The 19,303-nt window shown below is 57.9% G+C and overlaps 1 protein-coding gene across 5 annotated transcripts in view; it reads left to right on the top strand.

Moving 5' to 3' along the window:
* The first annotated feature begins 763 nt into the window (after positions 1-763).
* Positions 764-19,303, top strand: part of SKI (SKI proto-oncogene) — a 70,648-nt gene continuing 52,108 nt past the window's right edge. Inside the window, exon 1 of one of the 5 annotated variants that reach the window (XM_072820040.1) lies at positions 764-1,775. In XM_072820040.1, coding sequence (XP_072676141.1) covers positions 807-1,775 — 969 coding nt within the window. In that variant the 5' untranslated portion in view covers positions 764-806. The remainder of the gene's footprint in view (positions 1,776-19,303) is intronic. The other 4 variants (XM_072820036.1, XM_072820037.1, XM_072820038.1 and 1 more) reach the window with 4 other exon arrangements.

Below are 19,303 nucleotides of genomic sequence, written 5' to 3'. Positions count from 1 at the left end.
GGGAGGATGTGCGCCGAGCCCCGCGCCTCCGCCGCCGCCGCCGCCGCCGCCGCCGCCGCCGCTGCCGCCGCCGCCGCGCACTGAGGGCCGCCGCCACAGGCGCTCCCGCCGCCCCGGAAGCCGCGCGCAGGCGGGCGGGCGGGCCGCGGAGCCGGGCGCCGGCGGCGGGGTGGGCGCGGGCCGGGCCGGGGCGGCCGGCGGCGGGCGCGACGCGGCCGGCCAGCGCCGCCGGGACGAGCCGGGCGGGCGCCGCGCGGTGGGAGGAGCGGGGCGGCGGCGGCGCGCCGCGCGAGGACGGCCCGGCGGGCCCCGCGCCCGCGCCCCCGCTCCTCCCGGGCCCCTCGGCCTCGGCCGCCGCGGCGATTCGCGCCTCGCGGCGCCGGCACCTGCCCGCGCGCCCCCCGCGAGCCCCGGGCCCGCGAGCGTTGGCGTTGGCGTTGGCGGCGCGCGCAGGGGCATGCCCCGCGCCTAGGGCCCGGGGGGCGCGCGGGGGGCGCGCGGGGGGCCCGGGCGGCGGCGGCGGCGGCGGGCGCGGCGCGGGGCGCGTGGATGTGGCGCCGGGCCCGGGCGCCGGCGGGCTCCAGCGGCGGGACCCCTTCGCCCCGCCCGCCTACCCCTTCGCGCCCCCGGGCGAGGCCGAGGCCTCGGCCGTGATCGGCCGGGAGCCGGCGGCGGCGGCGGCGGCGGCGGCGGGGGGGGGCCGGGGCCGGGGCCGGGGGCGCCGCCGGGGCTCGCGGGGCGGCGGCGGGGGCCGCGGGGGCCCCGGCGCGCGGGAGCGGGAGCGGCCCGGGGAGCCGGAGCGCACCATGGAGGCGGCGGCGGGCGGCCGCGGCGGCTTCCAGCCGCACCCGGGGCTGCAGAAGACGCTGGAGCAGTTCCACCTGAGCTCTATGAGCTCGCTGGGCGGCCCGGCCGCCTTCTCGGCGCGCTGGGCGCAGGAGGCCTACAAGAAGGAGAGCGCCAAGGAGGCCAGCGCGGCTGCCGTTCCGGCGCCGGTCCCCGCGGCCGCCGAGCCGCCGCCCGTGCTGCACCTGCCAGCCATCCAGCCGCCGCCGCCCGTGCTCCCCGGGCCCTTCTTCATGCCGTCCGACCGCTCCACTGAGCGCTGCGAGACCGTGCTGGAGGGCGAGACCATCTCGTGCTTCGTGGTGGGCGGCGAGAAGCGCCTGTGCCTGCCGCAGATCCTCAACTCGGTGCTGCGCGACTTCTCGCTGCAGCAGATCAACTCGGTGTGCGACGAGCTGCACATCTATTGCTCGCGCTGCACGGCGGACCAGTTGGAGATCCTCAAAGTCATGGGCATCCTGCCCTTCTCGGCGCCCTCGTGCGGGCTCATCACCAAGACGGACGCCGAGCGCCTGTGCAACGCGCTGCTATACGGCGGCGCCTACCCGCCGCCCTGCAAGAAGGAGCTGGCCGCCAGTCTGGCGCTGGGCCTGGAGCTCAGCGAGCGCAGCGTGCGTGTGTACCACGAGTGCTTCGGCAAGTGCAAGGGGCTGCTGGTGCCCGAGCTCTACAGCAGCCCGAGTGCCGCATGCATCCAGTGCCTCGACTGCCGCCTCATGTACCCCCCGCACAAGTTCGTCGTGCACTCGCACAAGGCGCTGGAGAACCGGACCTGCCACTGGGGATTCGACTCGGCCAACTGGCGGGCGTACATCCTGCTGAGCCAGGACTACACGGGCAAGGAGGAGCAGGCACGCCTTGGCCGCTGCCTGGACGACGTGAAGGAGAAGTTTGACTATGGCAACAAGTACAAGCGGCGGGTGCCCCGGGTGAGTGACCCTGCTGGCTGGGGCCATGGGAGGACGCTGGGTGCTCTGGGCCCCAGGGCCTGGAAGCTGGGAGGGCTGGGTCCTGGGGAAAGGCTGGGGGGCCCTCCTGGGCCAGGGGCTCTGTGTGTGCAGCTTGGGGCTTGTCTTGGGGTTTGGATTTGATTTAAGGAAGTTCAGGGTTGTGTTGGGTCCCTCCCTAGTCGTGGCTGTGTAGGAAGGTCCTTTTGCTCGACCCCTGTGATGAGCCAGCTTGCTTGGGACAGGGGCCCTAGGGGTTCGGCCTGGTGGCTGGAGAAGCATTCCCAAGGCCCACAGCCATTGCCCTGATGGGCTTAGGAATGGCGGGAGGCTCGGCTCCAATACTCAGACACTCTTGCCCCCAGAGAACTGAGAAGTGAGATCCGGGCGGGCCCAGGCTGCAGCCTCAGGCCTAGGCCTTCCTCGGGCCACTGTGAGGAGGGGTGCAGACCCGGTGGGCCCCTAGGCTCGCACACAGAAGGGTGCCTGCCAGTGGTCCTCAGCAGACAGAACTGGGCCTGGCAGGGCCGGTTTGTGCCTTGAAGTCTTGGGAGACAGGCTCAGAAATGCAGCCAGGTGTCCAGGCCACAGTGGCAGGGGGCCGAGACTCGGTGACTCCAGTTCTGTGCGTTTCCCTGGGCCTGCCAGGGTGTGAATCCCAGAGTCCCCCATGTGGGGGCAAGGGCTGATTGGCCCTGGGCTTGGGGCCTGGTCAGCGGGCACCTGGGCCCTGAGTAGGAGTAGCTCGTGGCCTGCGATTTGTTTTGGACACGCCCGTTTCCTTGTCTCCCTCTCTCTCAAATGCTGCAGGGCGGGGGAGGGCCACTGGCCGAGGCTCTGTTGTTTGCCAGGCGGAGGATGTGATCCGTGTGATCTGGCTGGGCAGCTCCTGGGCGACTGGACGGTGAAACCTCTCATTGGGGTCTTCACCAACTTCTCGGTGTCTTCCCCTCCCCAAGTATTTGTAACTTTTCTTTTAAATATCCAGGCTTATTAAATTGCATACACAGAATGCTGCATTGGCTCAGCTATTCTGAGGAGGCCTAATTAATTCAGCTACTGCATCAAACTTTTTTTTTTTTTCTAAATCTGTGAATAGATGCTCCCGCCCGGTTTTCTCTGGGCGCCCCTCCAGCGGAGTGTCAGAGTCTCGGTGAGCAGAGGAGGGGCTGGGGATGGAGGGGCTGGGTGCCTGTGCTCAGAGGGGCTGTCGTGTGCGCGCGTGCACGTGTGTTCCATGGCATTTCTGCCCTCAGCTTTGCCGCTGCCCAGGTGGCAGCTGTCTGCAGACTGGGGCAGGGCTTGGGTGGGAGGGAGTGTCTGAGTAGGGGAGGGTATTGGCAGGAAAGGCCCAAGCCTTTGATTTTGGATGAGTTGGTGATGGGTGGCGTGATGGGCACCCGACGTGAATGGGGACTTTTCTGTTCGGGGTGCCTCTACCTACCACAGCCACTGTGGCTTGTGGGAGTCTTGTGTGCAGGATTGTGGTAGGCACAGGCTGCAGTTCCTGGCCCAGGCCATGGCAGGCCATTTGCCTCCAGAGGGGGTGGGGTGGGGGGCCTTGTCTGGCAGGGTGTGTTCGTATGGGTGTCCCAGTCAGGGGTGTGAGGGGCAGTGGTGGAGTCTCCTGGGCTCGCTGGGACTGCTTCTTTGTCACAGCTGTAGAGTGGGGCCGTGGTTCTGGGCGCGGCCCCCCCCCCACCCCCCTGCCCGCCCGCCCCTCTTAGGGACGGCCCAGCCTGAGCTCTCAGGCCCAAACAGCGTCTGGGGAGAAGGCAGGATTGTTTGCCCACACTCCGTGAAGCCGAAGCCAGAGCCTGTTTCTGCTCTGGCCTTTTCAGCAGATGATTAGGGCCGCCCTTTCTCTGTCAGTGCGCTCTCCCTGATGCTGTCCTAAATCTCATTTACCGATTAAACAAATTTTCCCAGTGATGAGGAAGAGCTGCTTATCGTAAGTGGGTGGGGTCTGCAGGCCTAGTGTCAGCCAGCCCTGTCCTCGCCGTGGTGACCTGGACTGGCTGTCAGGCCCCATGCTTCCCTGAGGTCTCGAGTGCTCTCCTGCTGGCTCTGCCACCTCGTGTCCTGTGTACGGGGCTCCGCCTGCTGCCTTGGCTCTGACCACGCAGTTGGGAGTCCTGGGGTGCTCCGGCCGTCCTCTTTATAAGTCTCCAAGCACAGCCACATGCTCATCTGTCTACCTGCCAAGGGCACCACGTGAGAACGGTGTCAGCTTGGGGTGGGAGGGCCCCTGGCTGCCCAGAGCCCACTTGCTCCAGACCCTGCCCCCGAACCTCTCCCCCAGAGCCCTATTTCTGATTGCTCCTTCCACTTGCTATTGACGGCATATTTGTGGAGTAGGTTTTGATTTCTTTCAGTTGTTTTATTGGTTAGTTTAATATTTTTGATTTACCAAGGATAAGGACAGCAGAGAACAAAGAATGTGCTAGAATTCTCTCTGTAGGGGACACAGCTCCCCTGGGGCCTTGGGTTCTGGTGAGGCCAATGGGAGCTGAAGCACGTTCCGGTGTTGTCTGGCTGAAGTGCCGCCCAGGCCTCCTGCCAGCCAGAGACTCAGGCAGCGCTCTGCTGCTGCCAGTGCCAGGAGGGGCCTCTTAGCCCCTCTCGCCAAGCTGCTGTCTTTGGTGGTCCTGCAGCGGGCTGGTCCCACTGTGGAACCCCATGGGGCTGCTCCCACGTTCTCATTATGTCTCTAGTGGCTGTTTGACCTCAAGCTTGATGCTTAACCTCTCTGTGTCTCTGTTCCCCTGTGTGTGAAACAGGCTGTAGTAAGCAGTGTGTTGGTAAGGTTTGATTTCTCTAGGATGTTCAAGTGTCCAGTGTCAGGTAGGGTGGGGATGTGTCATTCTGTTGCTGGGGGAACACGTGGCAAGGAGATGGGAACTCAGCCTTCTCTGCCCTCCTTCTGCCCAGTTGGCTCTGTACCGTTCTCTTGGGCTCGTCTCACGGTACATGCACTAAATTGGGCTGGTCGTTCAGCCATGTAGGTTGCTGTCAGGGGAGGACATTGTGCTGCTGGCTTGGCTGCTGCTTGGGGCCTGGCTCCTCGCCCCGCAGGACAGCTCCTCCCTGGGTAACCAGGTGCTTCCCTTTGGGGCTGACCCTAGGGCGGTGCTCTGCCTCCCTGGGGCCCGGGCAAGGTCGGTGCTGGTGTGCTCAAGAACCAGGCTCCTTGGCACTGCTGTCTTCTGAGTGTCCTGATTCTTACGCTGGAGAGCCTGGCCTGTGTTTATCGTATGTCTGTCTTTCAGACACCTGAGTTCTCAGGACTTTTTGTGGGATTGCCCTTGTCGTGTGGGTCATTGTGCTGTGGGGTGACCCCTTGGTGTGTGGCATGAGTGCTGAATTTGTCTGAATTCCTGACATTGGAATAGTTTTCTTCATGTCACCTAAAACTTGTCCCTGGTCATGGGCCAGTGTTTTCTCCAAGCAGACGCCCGGCCAGTAGCACTGGCCCCTGCTGGGGAGTGACGGCAGGCCAGGAAGGGGGTCCCGGCCTGTGGACCCTCCCTGGCAAGGGGTGGTTTGCTTTTTTCAAGCTGGAATTTTCATGGGAAGGAATGCTATCAAGAACGTTCTATCAGGGGATGCCTGGGTGGCTCAGTGTCTCAGTGGTTGAGTGTCAGCCTTTGGCTCAGGTTGTAATCCCTGAGTCCCGGGATTAAGTCCCGCATCGGGCCCCCCCTCAGCCTGCTTCTCCCTTTGCCTGTGTCTCTGCTTCCCTGTGTCTCATGAATAAATACATAAAACCTTAAAAAAAAAAAGTTCCATCAGACTCTGACCTGCATGCTTCATCTGAGACCCTCTCCTTGATGGGGGGCAATGCCTGCCCTGATGCCATCTGTTGTGTGAGCAGAGGTTTAGAGGGCCAGTTGTTCCTTTGTCTACTTGTTTTGCTCTAATGTTTTGTGGGGTTCTGTGGTGATTTCCTGGCTTCAGCCACTTGGCTGGGGAATTGGGGTACCGTCTCAGGTGATGCTCTGAGGCAGAGTTCCTGGATGGGCTTTGGGGGCACCTCCCCCCCACAGAAGGATGGGGTCTGCAAATGGGTCTGATCGCCAGGGTAAAGGCCCCAGAGTGGAGGTTGGGGGGGTCTTCCCAGATAGGGGATAGGGCAGCTCCAGCAAGGCCTCTGGCTTCTCCCTGCACCCTGCTGCAGGAGGGCGGGCCTGGCGGCTGGCTGGGTGCCTCAGCCCGTCTGTGTGCACTGCCACGTCTGGATGGTCCTCCAGGTGTGGGCTGCCGCCCATCTGTCTCTTGGCCCATCTGTTGCCCGCCACCCCCCCCCCCCCCCCACTGCGGGTTCCCGGGACCCCTCTCTGGAGCGGGACTGGGCCCCTAACCTCTGGGGTTTCCCCAGGGCAGCAGCTGGCCTGGGGGCAGTGGGGTCAGCCGGTAACCTTCGGCCCTGGTCCCGCTGCCTCACCGGGGCTCTGGATCAGCGCAGGGCTCTGAGAGTAGGATCATGGACTGTTGGTGTCTTGGGTTCTCAGCCTTCCCCGCAGCTGGTGGTGTCATGTGTGTCTGAGATGTCGGGTGAGGGCAGACAGGCTGGGAGCAGGAGGAAGTCTGGGGAGGTGACCCAGCCCCGCCCCAAAGCCCTGGCCACGGAGAGCTGGTGGGGAGGCACCGCTTCCGGGGCCAGCCTGGCCCGTCTGGCGGGAGGTGACCGCAGGAGGTGGCCGAGGCTGGCGGCCGGACTCTTCGTGGCCCGGGGACTGTTACACAAGCAGCAATAATGTGTCTCTTTCTAAGGATTGCGAAAGTCGGGGAGGATTTCTCCACTGGAAGAATTATGCAAGTTTCAACTGAAATGTTTTTAAAAAGTTTCTTTGTTTTGAGTCAAAATATAGAGGCTGAATTATTTCCTTAAGGTCTGTGAGAGCTGCAGTGGGAGGAGAAGGCTTCCATTCTTGCTCAGGCCCTTGCCCTCCTGGCTTGTGGTCCTTGGGGAAATGGGAAACCGGGCAGAGGCGGGGACCCCTGGGATGGAGCCGGGGCGGGGCCCAGGGACCATGTCCACGGCTCTCCTCGTTCTGTTTATTGACTGGCTCAGAGGTGGGGGCGGATCAGAGTCTCAGAAAGGGCAGGAAGTCATTTCCTGGGGGTGTAGGGCTGTGTGTGGCGGACATCTCCTCCCCACGTGGCCTCGTGGGGTCTGAAGCAGGTTTCAGCTGGCGTTGGGCAGTCCGTGGGAATGAAGTGGTGTGGGTGGCAGAGACCTCTGGGGGCTACCTGTGTGGCCACCCTGTTGAGCCTGTGAGCACAGCACAGGTGCTCGCCCTGCTTGGCCTCTCCCCCGGCAAGCCAGGTGCAGTGTGTCCAGGGGCACTTAGGTTGCCCTCAGGAAGCCTCTGGCCTGTCCCCTGGCTGGCAGTGGGCTCAGCGGCGGCTCTCATGCCGCTCTTCTGTGAAGAGAGGGTACAATTCTGGAGAACAGCCTGGATGCCTGTTGGCTGCCTTCTCAGTTTTAGGGTCTCCAGGCAGCGTCACTGCAGAGGGTCAACGAGGTGGAGGGACTTCTGGGTCACTGAGTTTGGGAGGTGGGGGTGAGGGGTGGTGGGAGGGGGTCTAGTTCTGGGACTCCCCACTGCTAGTGTCTACTTACTAACGGAAGGATCCGGACTCGGGTATGAGAGCGACAGGAGATGGTGGAGGTGAGAATCACGTGAGCAGGACCAGGGTAGATGGGGCATCTGCGTGGGGGCAGCTCTCTGGCTGCCCGCTCCCCACAGCGGGTGTCCTGTGTGCTGCTCTGCTCTTGGTGACAAGTTCTCATTCCTGTGGGTAATCCTTGTGTCTTCCGTGCTGCTGAAACAGATGGGAGGCTTCGAAAGGGGTCTTGGCACGAGCCTGGAAACAACCCAGGGCTTGGTGCACGGCATTTGTATTTTATCTGATTTTACTGTTTTGACTTAGAAGGAATCAAAGGACGCCACGACTTCTTGATTTTGCAGCTCTAGGTAGTGATTCAGGAAGTCTCGGCATGAGCCTCCGGGCTGTGCAGCCCACAGTGGTCGGCCTGCCTTCCCGCGGTCTTGGTACTCTGGGCTGCCCTCATTGCGGTGGGCCTGGGATTTGTGTGTTTGCGGTTGTGTTGTCAGCCTTGTGGAGGGGGCAGGTTGGTCACGGCTGGGTCCCCAGTTCCGGGCCCAGAACAAATACTCCTTGAATGAGTCACACAGGCATGAAATCACTAGTTGTTGGGGGTTTCTGGGCAGCTCTGCTCTTGACAGCTAGAAGAGGAAAGGTGGAGGAACTTTCTCAGGACCATGTGATGTCCCCGAGGTGTCCTCCTGGCTGTGTTGTGTGTTTTGAAGAAGGTGGCAGGTGCCCTAGGCCTGGTTTGAACCCAGATGCTTGGCTCCTGCTGTGGAATGAAAGTATTCTCAGCTTTGGCTCTGGGGCTGGAAGAACCCAGCTGTGGTGCCTGCCTTGATTTGGCTTGTACTGGGATTTTAGCTCGTGCTTTGAGAGAAACCTCTCTTGTTGAGAATAGGCTTCTGGTGGGACCCAGGGTGTCATAGCTACAGAGAAACACCTCTGTGGAGGGTGGGAGGCTGGCTCCACAGCTGCTGCCTGGGGGGAAGCCCTGGCCAGGGGCTCATCCTGCCCTGAGGGTTAGCCAAGTCATGGTGGTCTGAGAGCCCTGGGGGCCAGTGAGGTTCTGGTGTGGCTCTTCTCCCTCCTGGCCTGACCTGAGTCCACATGTGTGGTGGCAAGTGGGGGTGACAGTCACACAGTGGCAGCTCAGCCGTGTGTTCCAGCTCCTGGGTCTGAACCTGCAGGATGAGATTGTGTGTAGGAACAGGGCTGAGCACGCCGGAAGTATGTTAGTGAGGGCATTGGGTGGTTTTGGGGTCCTCTGCTGGGTGTCAGGTTGTTCCTCTGCCCCAGAGGAACTGCTGGCTGCATCATCATAGGAACCCGTTGGTTGTGACTTGCTATCTGGAGACCTGCTTGGAGCCTGGGCCTGGTTGTCCTCTGTGCCCTCCTCTTCCCAGCTGGGCTGTGCAGCTTGGATTAAGGGGCAACTGAAGCTCTGCCCTGCTTTGTGTGCAGGAAGGGACCCCACACACTGTGGGTGAGCACAGCCACGCCCAGCACCTGCAGCCCACAGGGACCCCAGCACCAGTGAGGCGGGCAGCCTGCCTGCGTGTGAGGCTGGGGGTGTCTGGATGACCTGTGAGTACCTGTTATGGGGGCCAGCCAGATCTGCATTCTAGCCAACTTCTCATGCCTTGTCCACGCCTGTTCACTAAGTGTTCTTTTCATGATCCCAGCCCCACGGTGGCAGTTTGTGGCTCTGGCATGGCGGGTAGGTGAGGCCTCCCTGAAGGAGGTAGCAGGGATGGGCAAGCTGGTACTAGGCCATGCCCCATTCCCCCTAGAGTGTGCTCACTTTTCACACCCAATCTCACTGTCTCTGAGTACCCAGACCTGAAGTTTGCTGTTGGAGCTGCTTCTGCATGTGGCATTGGCGGTTCTTAGAGCGCTCCTGGTCCCCCTGTGGTCCTCCCTCTGCATAACTATACTGTTCAGGCACAGTCCCTGCTGTCTGCCCATCCCCCTGGATGCTTCTGATGGCTTGATGTTCTCCTGTCCAGTCCCATCCCTGCTGCACTGACACTGTCAGAACAAGAAGTAACTGTTGCCCCTGCAGACCCCTGTGTGGGGTCTTTATGTGGGTCTGTGGTCCTTGTGTTGGCCCTGCGCTGGAGGGGATGCACAAACCCGTTTGAAAGACCCATGGCCCTCTCACCTGCCTGGGCTTTGTGGTGCCTGCTCTGGATCCCTAAGCTGCTCTGGTCATCTGAGTTCCTCTTGCCGTGCTGGTTTCAGCGTCTGCCCTCCCCTGTGCTTGAGCGCTGGCTGGCCCCCTGGGCACAGGGAGTGACAGGGCTGGCACTCTGAGCATGTGGAGGAACCGCGGAAGGAGGAGGCAGTCAGGAGTGCTGCTGGGGAAGCTGACAGACCTTCTCCCAGGAGAAGGGACAGGTACGCACGTCCCTCCTATGGTTCTGGAATCTGCTGGGGGTTCCCCACTGGGGAGGTTGAGGGCAGAGGTGCTGGGTGGCAGGGAGGTACTTACTGTCAGCAGCCCCAGCCCCAGTGGGATCTCCATGCTGAGAACTCTCTTCCTTCCCGCCTGGATTGGGGGGGCCCAGGCTGCAGCGAGGAAGCGAGGAGTCTGCCCCAGGCTGGCTGGCCCTGGTGGGGTGGGTGACCCCCCAGGCCAGGCGAAGTCTGTGCGGTGTCAGGCTGCAGCACCACTTGCCCGGCCTAGATGCATGCGGGTGGCTGTGTATGGACGCGTGTGTGCGGTGGGTGCTGCTGGCTCCGCCTTACCTGCTGCCTCGCTGCTTCCTGGCGTTACAACTGTGTTGCCCAAACCATTAAAAAAATTATGCTCCCAAGTTGAATGATATGCAAATGTAGTCAATTAAGCGAGGGGATTTTAATTAGCAGTTTAAGTTCATGTGTGAAGTGCCTTGCCTTAATTACTTGACAGTTTTGTTGTAAATTTGCTAAGTTTTTTTTGCAGAACTATCAAAACTGTGATTTTTTTTTTTTTTTTAACATTCTTGTATGCAGAAAGTGTCGCCCAGCCCGCCTGACCTTGGTCGATTTTGTCTCAATTTAGGAAGCTCTTTAAGCTGTAAGAGCAAGGTAAGCCTGTGGGTTGCCTCAGTGTGGCTCAACAGGGGATGACATGTTCGTGTTTCCTGGAGTGCAGGCTGGCAGTGGTCGTGGGCTCCTAACTCCAGTCCAGGACCCCATGGCAACATCCAGGGCCAGGGTGGTGTACCTGCCCCTGGAACAGAGGTCAGGAGGGTTGCGACTGAGGGGACCCCAGAGGGCCAGCGGCTATAGGCCTCTGTGCCTTGAAGTGCCTGTGATCTGTGGGCCTGGGTCCCTGTGTCGCCACAGTGCACATCCTGGTCCTTGATGCCTCCTTGAAGGCCTTGGGGAATTCTGAACTTTGAAGTTCCTTCCTGGCCATTAGCAGGAAGCTTTCTCTCCTGCACCCCTCCGCCCCCCAAGCCAGAGTGTGGTGTCCATCCTGTGGACATTCGCTGCTGCCCAATGGGGGTTCAGCACACGTGTCCCTTCTTGCTGGGTTTGTGTTGCTTCTGTCCCTTTTATTGGGGACTTGCTTAATTTCCCTGTCACTGCTGTTGAGATGGTCTTGTGTTACTGAGGGGTCCCTCTGTGATATCAGTGCACCCCTAGATTTAATTACCTGATTACCAGGCTCGACATCTTGAACAGATAGGTTCTTTATTTTCTCATTTAAACATTTATGTTTGAACTGTGATTTCTTTGGTAGATCTGTTTCCTCTCCATCTCTGTGACAAAGGCTTGTGTCTTGGTTCTCTCTGTGATCCTTGGGGGCTGAGGACAACAGCAGGGACCCAGCCAGGCAGCCCTACAGTGTGGCCTGCCATCCCTGTGGCTCCAGCCTTTTGGAACCTTGGCCATTGTGGTCCTGTAGGCATGTGTGAGGAGCCGGAGGGTTAGGGAAGGGGTACAGGCAGCACTGGGGAGCTGGGCCAGGGGACTGCAGAACCTTGGTGGCGCCTCTGATGCCTCTGCCTTTGTTGCTCAGACTCCACTAGACATGTGGAGCAGAGGTCCAGGAAGGCTACAAGGATCCCTTCCTGTCGCTCCCAGCACCATGATGGTGGGAGTTCCCCTGTCCCTGCCCCCTGACAGGGCCAGAGAAGGGGTGGTGTTTCTTTCAGTGTCATCAGGATGTGTCTGGATTTATGAAAACGCAGTTAGGATGGGAAATTTCAAGCTGATGCTGAGATCAGGAGACTGATAGGCACAGCCCCTGCATCCTGTCCCAGCAGCTACCAGCATCTTACTCATTCGGGTTCATGTGATTTCTCCCTCCTTGCATCTTGTTTCATAGCTCAGCATTTATATATCTAACATATCCAGAGTTGTGCGAAGTTGTGACCCTGGTGCCATCAGTACCAGACAGTAACGGGAGCTCCTTCCCGCCAGTTGGTAACCAGTCTGTGTTCAGATCCCTGCAGTCTCCCAAATGGCTCTTCTGCGGTTGCTTTGCAGGTTGTAGGGCCACCACGGCTCCTGGGTGACAGGCCTTCTGTGCATGTGTGTGTTGGTGTGTATGTGTCTGCGCATGTGCCTGCATACCCAGTGTTTTCAAGTATATGTAGTATTGAGGGTCCTGGAGTTTAACATCTGGGGCATGTGCTGTATTTTGTTACTCTGAGTGGTGCTTTAGGGAGCATCTTGCCACGAATGCATCACAGAAGCCTCAGTGCAGCGACATGGAAGAGCACGGACTGCTGGTGCATACTGGCTGCCACCTGCTTTGTCCCCACCCAGGCTAAGGAAGGCGCTATGCCTGAGTCCCCTTCCATTGTGACCTCCAGGGGACGCCCTCCACATCCTCCTGTGTGTGGACCTGTGTCCCAGCATAGCTGGCCTGGCCCTGTCAGTCATGCTCGTCTGGGCTCTCACCCAGGTACCCTCGTCCCTCCTGCATGCAGCCCCGTGGCTGTGCAGCTCGGCTGTGAGCATGCCAGCCTGTCCCTATTCTTGTGTTGGTGGACATTCTGGCTTCCCACCTGGACGCCTGGGTGTAAGAGTTGCAGATTGCTGTTGGTCCATGTACATCTGTGTGTCTGGAGCATGGGCCAGGGGTGAAGTGATGGCATCAGAGGACGTCTAGACCACGCTGAATCGTTTCCTGCCATGGCTGCAGCGGCCAGGCAGCCCCCTTCTGGGGTGGGGGTGGGGGGGCAGGTCCTGTCTCCCGTGGTGGCTGAGGTCAGCTCTTGATGTAAGTCTATCTCCTTGGGCCTGGGTGAGGTCAGATGGGGGTGAGTTTCTTGGAGAAGTCTCATTTCTAGGGTTTTTTGCCTCTTCCCAACTGAAACCCTGTCTGTGTGAAACACTTGCTCTCCAACACTCCCTATTCCAGCTTCCGGCACCCACCTTTCTCTTTTTCTGTCTCTGACTTCTTTAGGGACCTGCTGTAAGTAGAATCCTGTAGGGTTTGCCCCTTTGTTTCTGGCTTATTTCACCAGGATCTGTTCCAAGTTGGACTGGGTGCTAGCATTCCCTTCCTAAGGCTGTGGAATGTTCTGTCATATGAATGGACCTCATTTTTATTTATCCATTTAGATGGTCATGAATACTTCAGTTGCTTCCATATCTTAGCTCTTGTAAATGTAACTTTGAACATGGGTGTGCAGATCTCTGACACCCTGCTTTCAACTTTTGGCCATATACCCTGCAGGAGAATCTCTGCATCTTACCATAATCGTTGTGAATTTTTTGTGGAACTGCCATCCTGTTTCCCACACTGGCTGTGCCATTTTGCATTCCCACCAACAGTGCATGAGGGTTTCTGTTTCTCCACATTCTTGCTAAGGATGCTCGTTTTTGTGTTTTCTGTGTTTTAGAAATGGTGGCCATCCTTTTTCAAAATTTTTAAAAGATTTTTTTTTTTTTAATTTTTTTTTTAATTTTTATTTATTTATGATAGTCACAGAGAGAGAGAGAGAGAGGCAGAGACATAGGCAGAGGGAGAAGCAGGCTCCATGCACCGGTAGCCTGACGTGGGATTCGATCCCGGGTCTCCAGGATCGCGCCCTGGGCCAAAGGCAGGCGCCAAACCACTGCGCCACCCAGGGATCCCTTAAAAGATTTTTTTAAAGATTTTATTTATTTATTCATGAGAGACACAGAGAGAAAGAGACAGAGACACAAGCAGAGGGAGAAACAGGCTCCATGCAGGGAGCCTGATGCGGGACTTGATCCTGGGACTCTAGGATCATGCCCTGAGCCAAAGGTAGGCACTAAACCACTGAGCCACCCAGGAATCCATAAGGTGGCCATCCTGATGAGTGTCAGGTAGTCTTGTGTTGCGCTGATTTGCATTTCCCTGATGATGAATGATGTTGAATGTCTTGTATGCCTGTTAGCCATGTGGATGTCATCTTTGGGAAAGTGTTCAAGGTCTTTGTCCTTTTTTTGTTTTTATTTTTAAAGATTTTATTTATTAGATTGCATGCAGGTGCACAAGCAGGGGGAGGGAAACGGGCTTCCCACTCATGGGGCGTGGGACTTGATCCTAAGACCAGGAGATCTTGACCACAGCCCAAGGCAGACACCCAGCTGATTGAGCCATCAGGTGCCCCCCTTTGTCCTTTTCTGAATCGGGCTGTTTATGTGTGTTCTGAATGTTAATCTTACTATACTGTGGTAAGCGACGGTGTGGTAGTGGTATTCTGTTCTGTCTGTGGCATGGAGTGGGGCTTAGCCATCCCTCTGGTACATTAGGGACAGGGGTATCTCCTCTCTATGCTGGAAATCCCCCCCCTTTTTAAAAGTTTTTCCTTTTTAATAATCAAAGTTACCCTTTTTTTAAACATTTTTTTAATTTTTTATTTATTTATGATAGTCACAGAGAGAGAGAGAGAGAGAGGCAGAGACATAGGCAGAGGGAGAAGCAGGCTCCATGCACCGGGATCCCGATGTGGGATTCGATCCTGGGTCTCCAGGATCGCGCCCTGGGCCAAAGGCAGGCGCTAAACCGCTGTGCCACCCAGGGATCCCCCCCCCCCTTTTTTTAATGTAGTTTCCACACCCATCGTGGAGCCCAACTCAGGGACTGAACTCACAAGCCTGAGATCCAGGCCTGAGCTAAGACCAATAGTTGGATGCTTAGCCAACTAAGCCACCCAGGGGCCCCTGGAGATCCATCTTTTTTAGCAGGAAATCCTGGGTGCCATGGAGAATCTAGCACCCAGACAGAGGTTGCGGCCGGATTGAGAGGTTAACAGTGACCTGCTGGGGTGAGGGGCTGTATCATTAGGGGAGCAAGTCTCATGGTGGGAGCACAGTGGCAGACACATCCAATCGTGGATGTCATTTTATTGTGAGCCCTACTGTGTGCCCAGCCTGTGGCAACCAGGAGAGAGAATTTGCACAGGGCCTCAGGGTCAGTCTGGTGGGCTGGCGACCCCATGTTGCCTACTGTGCCAAAAGCTGCCCTTGCCTCCTGGAGAAGCCTGTGTGAGATCTGCAGCACGGGTGTGTGTGGACCTCGACCAGGGCGAAGCTGGGGACAGAAGTCTGGGCCACAGCCTGGGGATAGGGAAGGGCAACCAGAGGGCCACAGGCTCTGAGGGGTGGCTGGACAAGCCTGGCACACACTTTTCCTCTTTCTTTTTTTTAATTTTTAAAGCTATATTTATTTTTAGGGAGAAAGAGTATGCAAGTTGGAGTGGGAGTTTGTGAGTAGGGGGAGGGGCAGAAGGAGAGAATCTCCAGCAGACTCCACAGTGAGTGGGGAGCCTGATGTAGGGCTGGATCCCATGACCCTGGGATCATGACCTGAGATAAAGGCAGATGCTTAGCTGAGCCCCCCCAGGCGCCCCCTCCTCTCTTTCTTAAGTTTGTGCCCTGCTGGTTTATGGAGAAAGTTCTTGAAGACAGAAATGGGTTCACTGAAAATGATGCTTCTCACCACCAAAGATCTGCCTTCCTTTTACTCTCATTACCAAGGGCGGGTAGCATAAGGGACCCAGAGTGAGGAGACACCAGACAGCTTGGGCACAAGCTTGACCCTGACTTGGCCCAGAGAGTAGGAGGAAAGAAGCTTGCACTGCTCTTGGGTGGCAGGATGAAAGGAGATGGGCACCTGTGAGCCAAGGGTGGCCTCAGGATGTGCATGATGGCTCTGCAGCCAAGTCCAGCTCAGCTTCAGGACAGTTGGGAGTTTGGGGAGCACACGTATGGGACCCCAGCCACTTTGCTTTCTCTCTGCACCTTGGAAATGTCATTTCTTATGAGCTGGGTGGGAGTCTATGTGGCTCCCGCCCCTTTCATGCAGGCTTTGAGGTCCAGGCCTATTCTGGGCCGTGGTGTGCGTTAGTTTGCTTCTGTTGGTTCCAGGAGTCTGGGGGTGACAGGTGGCCTGGGGTATGCTGGTCCTCCACAGGAGCCACATGCTGTTGTTGTATTCTGGCACCTTGTGGAGGGAGAGTGTGTAAGTGACTGTGGCTGTGAGGCTGGAGGGTGTCACCATGTCCCTTTTCCAGAGCCCCAGAGCGCCTGGCCCCCTGCCTCTTAGGGGGTATTGGCTTGAGGTCCCAGAGTAGCCCCAGGGCTGGGAGGTTGCCTAGGCTAGAACACGTGCTGCTCCCCCTGCCTGTGTCCCCATCCCTGAGGCTACACAGACCAAGCTGGTGACTCACCTGCCAACAGCCATTCCCATTATTTGGTTGCCAGATACCTTGTGTTGGCCCTCTGCATCAGGAACAGGCTTGGAGCTGAGGGACCTGCAATTCCTGGTCCAGGTGACAGTTCTGCCTTTCTGTCTGTATTAGCGAGGGCGCGGGTGGTCTGGATGAGAGGATCCTTGGTGTTTGTTCTGCAGATACTGCTGGGTTCCTTGTGCTAGGTGCTGGGCAGAAGGAAGGCCTGGCAGTGAGAGCCTGGGTGGGGGGGCCCTGTGACCATGTCAGTGAGGATGGCTCTTTGTGTTTGGGTTGAAGAAAACCAGAATTGCATATCTGTCCGCAGCCACTTGTCCGCCTTGTGTGCTGCTCACCATGAGAGGACAATACCGCTGTCCCTGAGTCTCAAGTTAATTACCCTGTTTTTTTTCCCTCGCCTTCTCTATGCAAGCTGCAGTCACTCCAGCTCTTTGGTATTTCTGGTCAAGTAGGAGTTTCTAGAAATTCAGAGAGACAGCAGAGCTTCACAGGTGGTCCCTGGGCCTAGGCCCTAGCTCTTGCCACTTCCCTGGTTCTCCGTTTACGTGACTGTAGTGCATGATGAGAGTGCCGTGCTGTGCAGATTGGCACCCGCCAGTTCAAGTCTTCTCTTCCCAAAGCCTCTGGGCATCTGAAAGGAGGCAGTCTGGGCTGACGAGCTGTCCCAGGGGCCCAGTCAGGGCCACATGTGGGCACACAAAGGCTGGTGTGGTGGCTCTCCTCACAGCCAGCTGGGCCAGTCAGACGGACGCCAGCAGGTGCTGTGAGCAGAGCACACAGGGCGTGCCAGGCACGGAGGCTTCCTGTGCCCATGGTGGGCATGTCTGTGTGGGGCCCATGCTGTCCATTGTTGGTAACTCTCTGCTGGCTCTGCTCCTCCCTAGACTTCAGAGTCTCAGCTGATTTATAAGGGGTGGTGTCCACTGCAGAGCCTTTGATGGAGTGTCTGACCTGGGCCTCTGTGTGGTCGAGTCCACAGGGTCCCCGACTCACCAACTGGGGTGCTGGGGCTGCCACTGTCCTGGAAGCCCTGGGGGGCCCAGGCTGAGGCTGTCCCAGGCTTCTGGGCGCCATGCATGCTAGGCCTGGGAGGGTGAGGTTGGCTGTATACAGACGTGCTGTAGGCAGTGCCTGGTGATGGGCTCATGTCACCTTCCATCTTTAGATGACTTCTGGCAGGAGGGTAGGCCTGAGTTCTATTTCAGAGAAGGCTGGTAGGATGTGTTTTTCAAGTGGGACAACCTTTGATAATTCTTGGAACAGTGATTTTGGTAATTGAGCCAACAGTGGTAAACTCAGCCTTGATCTGAACCAGGTAAAACTGACCCCAGAGTGAATTTTTTTTTTTTTAGTGAGCTCCATGTCCAATGCAGGGGTTGAACTCATGACCCCAAGATCAGGAGTCTCATGCTCTACTGACTGAGCCAGCCAGGTGCCCTGACTCCTGAGCAATTCTTATCTGGAAAAGTGAGGTTTCTCAGAAAATGAAAACAAGACAGTGAGTAGAGAACCACCTTTGAGAGCTGCGGTGCCCTGTCCTGCTCACGTTGGGTGAAGAGCTGGTGAAACTGGCTCATGGAACTGACTTCAGCAGTCGTCGTGTGCCTTGGCCAGGGCCCAGGGTCACAGGAACTTGGTTCTGTGCTCCACGGGCCTGATTGGACCCACAGGGCTTCTCCCTACCGTCTTGCTACCTTGGTCCAGGTGCACAGGCATGTTGGGTTTCTGGGTCGTTGTAGCAGAGAATCGAACTGGAATTTGATACCAGTTTTTATAACTAGGGTTTGTTATGGTCCCAAAATTCTGTAGGGTTTATTATTGATTCCCAAAATTTGGGATTTTTGGAGTTAGGTGTCATGCTGCTGTTTCATTTCAGATGCTTTTGGCTGTGTGTTTTAGAAAAAGCACTAAGTGGGCTCAGGTATTGAGGGAGCTCGTTGTCCTGCACATCCCCAGGTTCATATGTGGCACCTGCAGGGCCATCCCCAGGGTACCTGAGATCCCTTCTTGGTATGTGCCCACAAGTGTGCCTGTGTGTCCTCCTCTTGGGGGTGGCTGATGGAGGAGCATGAATCAGCCTGTCTGTAAGCCTGCCGCTTTTCCTCAGCTTTGGATTTTTTATTGTGAAAAGTCTTCAGGCACCCAGTGGAGTCATAAGAGCAGCGCTCACCAAGGTTCCCTGTCGTGGACGCCTTGCCATGTTGAGAGTGTGTGTCTTCGGTGTATGTTTCCTGAGAATGAGGGCGTTCTGGTGTTGGCACGGCATGGTGACCAGCATAGAGCAGCCTGCAGCCCTGTCCTGCCCAGGACCCACTGGGACGCACCTTCGTCCCTGAGCTGCTTCCCTTTGGGGTTCCTCCGTCATACATCAGTGGGTTGGGAGGGCATGGGGCCATCCTGTGGGTTGTGCCTCTGGTCCCAGTGCCTGTCGCGCCCCCTGATTGTATGTAGGGACAGCATTGGGTCCGAGCCTGGTGCTGCATCCTCCCCAGCATGCTGGCCAGAGGCTGGACACCACCCGGCCCTTCTCAGGCCGGGAACTTTGATCTTGCATGTGGGTGGGGTCTGCCTTTTACTCCATGGTTAATAAGTAATTTGTTGAGGACTTTGGACTTCGTCAGCATCTCCTGTGATGAACTGCCAGTGGGTTCAACATCCCTGCCTCGTCCTGCAGACCCTCCTGCTGTTGACCATCAGGGTGGCCCATGTTTTCTCCTTCAGTCTCTCACTTTCCTGGTGACTGTCTCAGCCCCTCGCACACCTCATGACTGTGGGTGCGTTCCTGCCCTGGGCCCTAGGGACCCTGGTCAGCAGGGGAGGTCCAACGCCTGGAGATCCAGCCCTGGATGGGACCTGTCCTCCTCCCAAGCAGGGCGGCGGGGATGGTGGGGACATCAGCCGTTTCCCCGCAGCTCTCTGCTGTAGGTCATTTATAGAAACCAAGCTGCTTCCTTCCGTACCATAGTTTTCTCTGGCTCCTGGCTGTGGAGCCCCCCATGGCGTTGTGTCTGTTGACATTTCCCTGTCCCTGTGTCTGTGCCTCGGTCAGCTGGACCCGGAAAGGCTGTGGCACATGGTCCCTCGCCTTCTTCCTTACTCAGAATGTTCTCCAGGACTCAATCCTGGCCCGGAGGCTTACCGGGAGCCCGGCCCCTGGGGCTATGGCGTCCTGCGTGGCCAGTGCAGTCAGAGGGAAGAGACTCCAGGGCTGGGCATGGCATCCTTCAG

This window comes from Canis lupus, chromosome 3, assembly GCF_048164855.1.
Source record: "Canis lupus baileyi chromosome 3, mCanLup2.hap1, whole genome shotgun sequence".
Lineage (NCBI taxonomy): Eukaryota > Metazoa > Chordata > Mammalia > Carnivora > Canidae > Canis > Canis lupus.
Note: the sequence above shows the minus strand (reverse complement) of the source record. Positions and strands in the feature narration are given on the sequence as shown.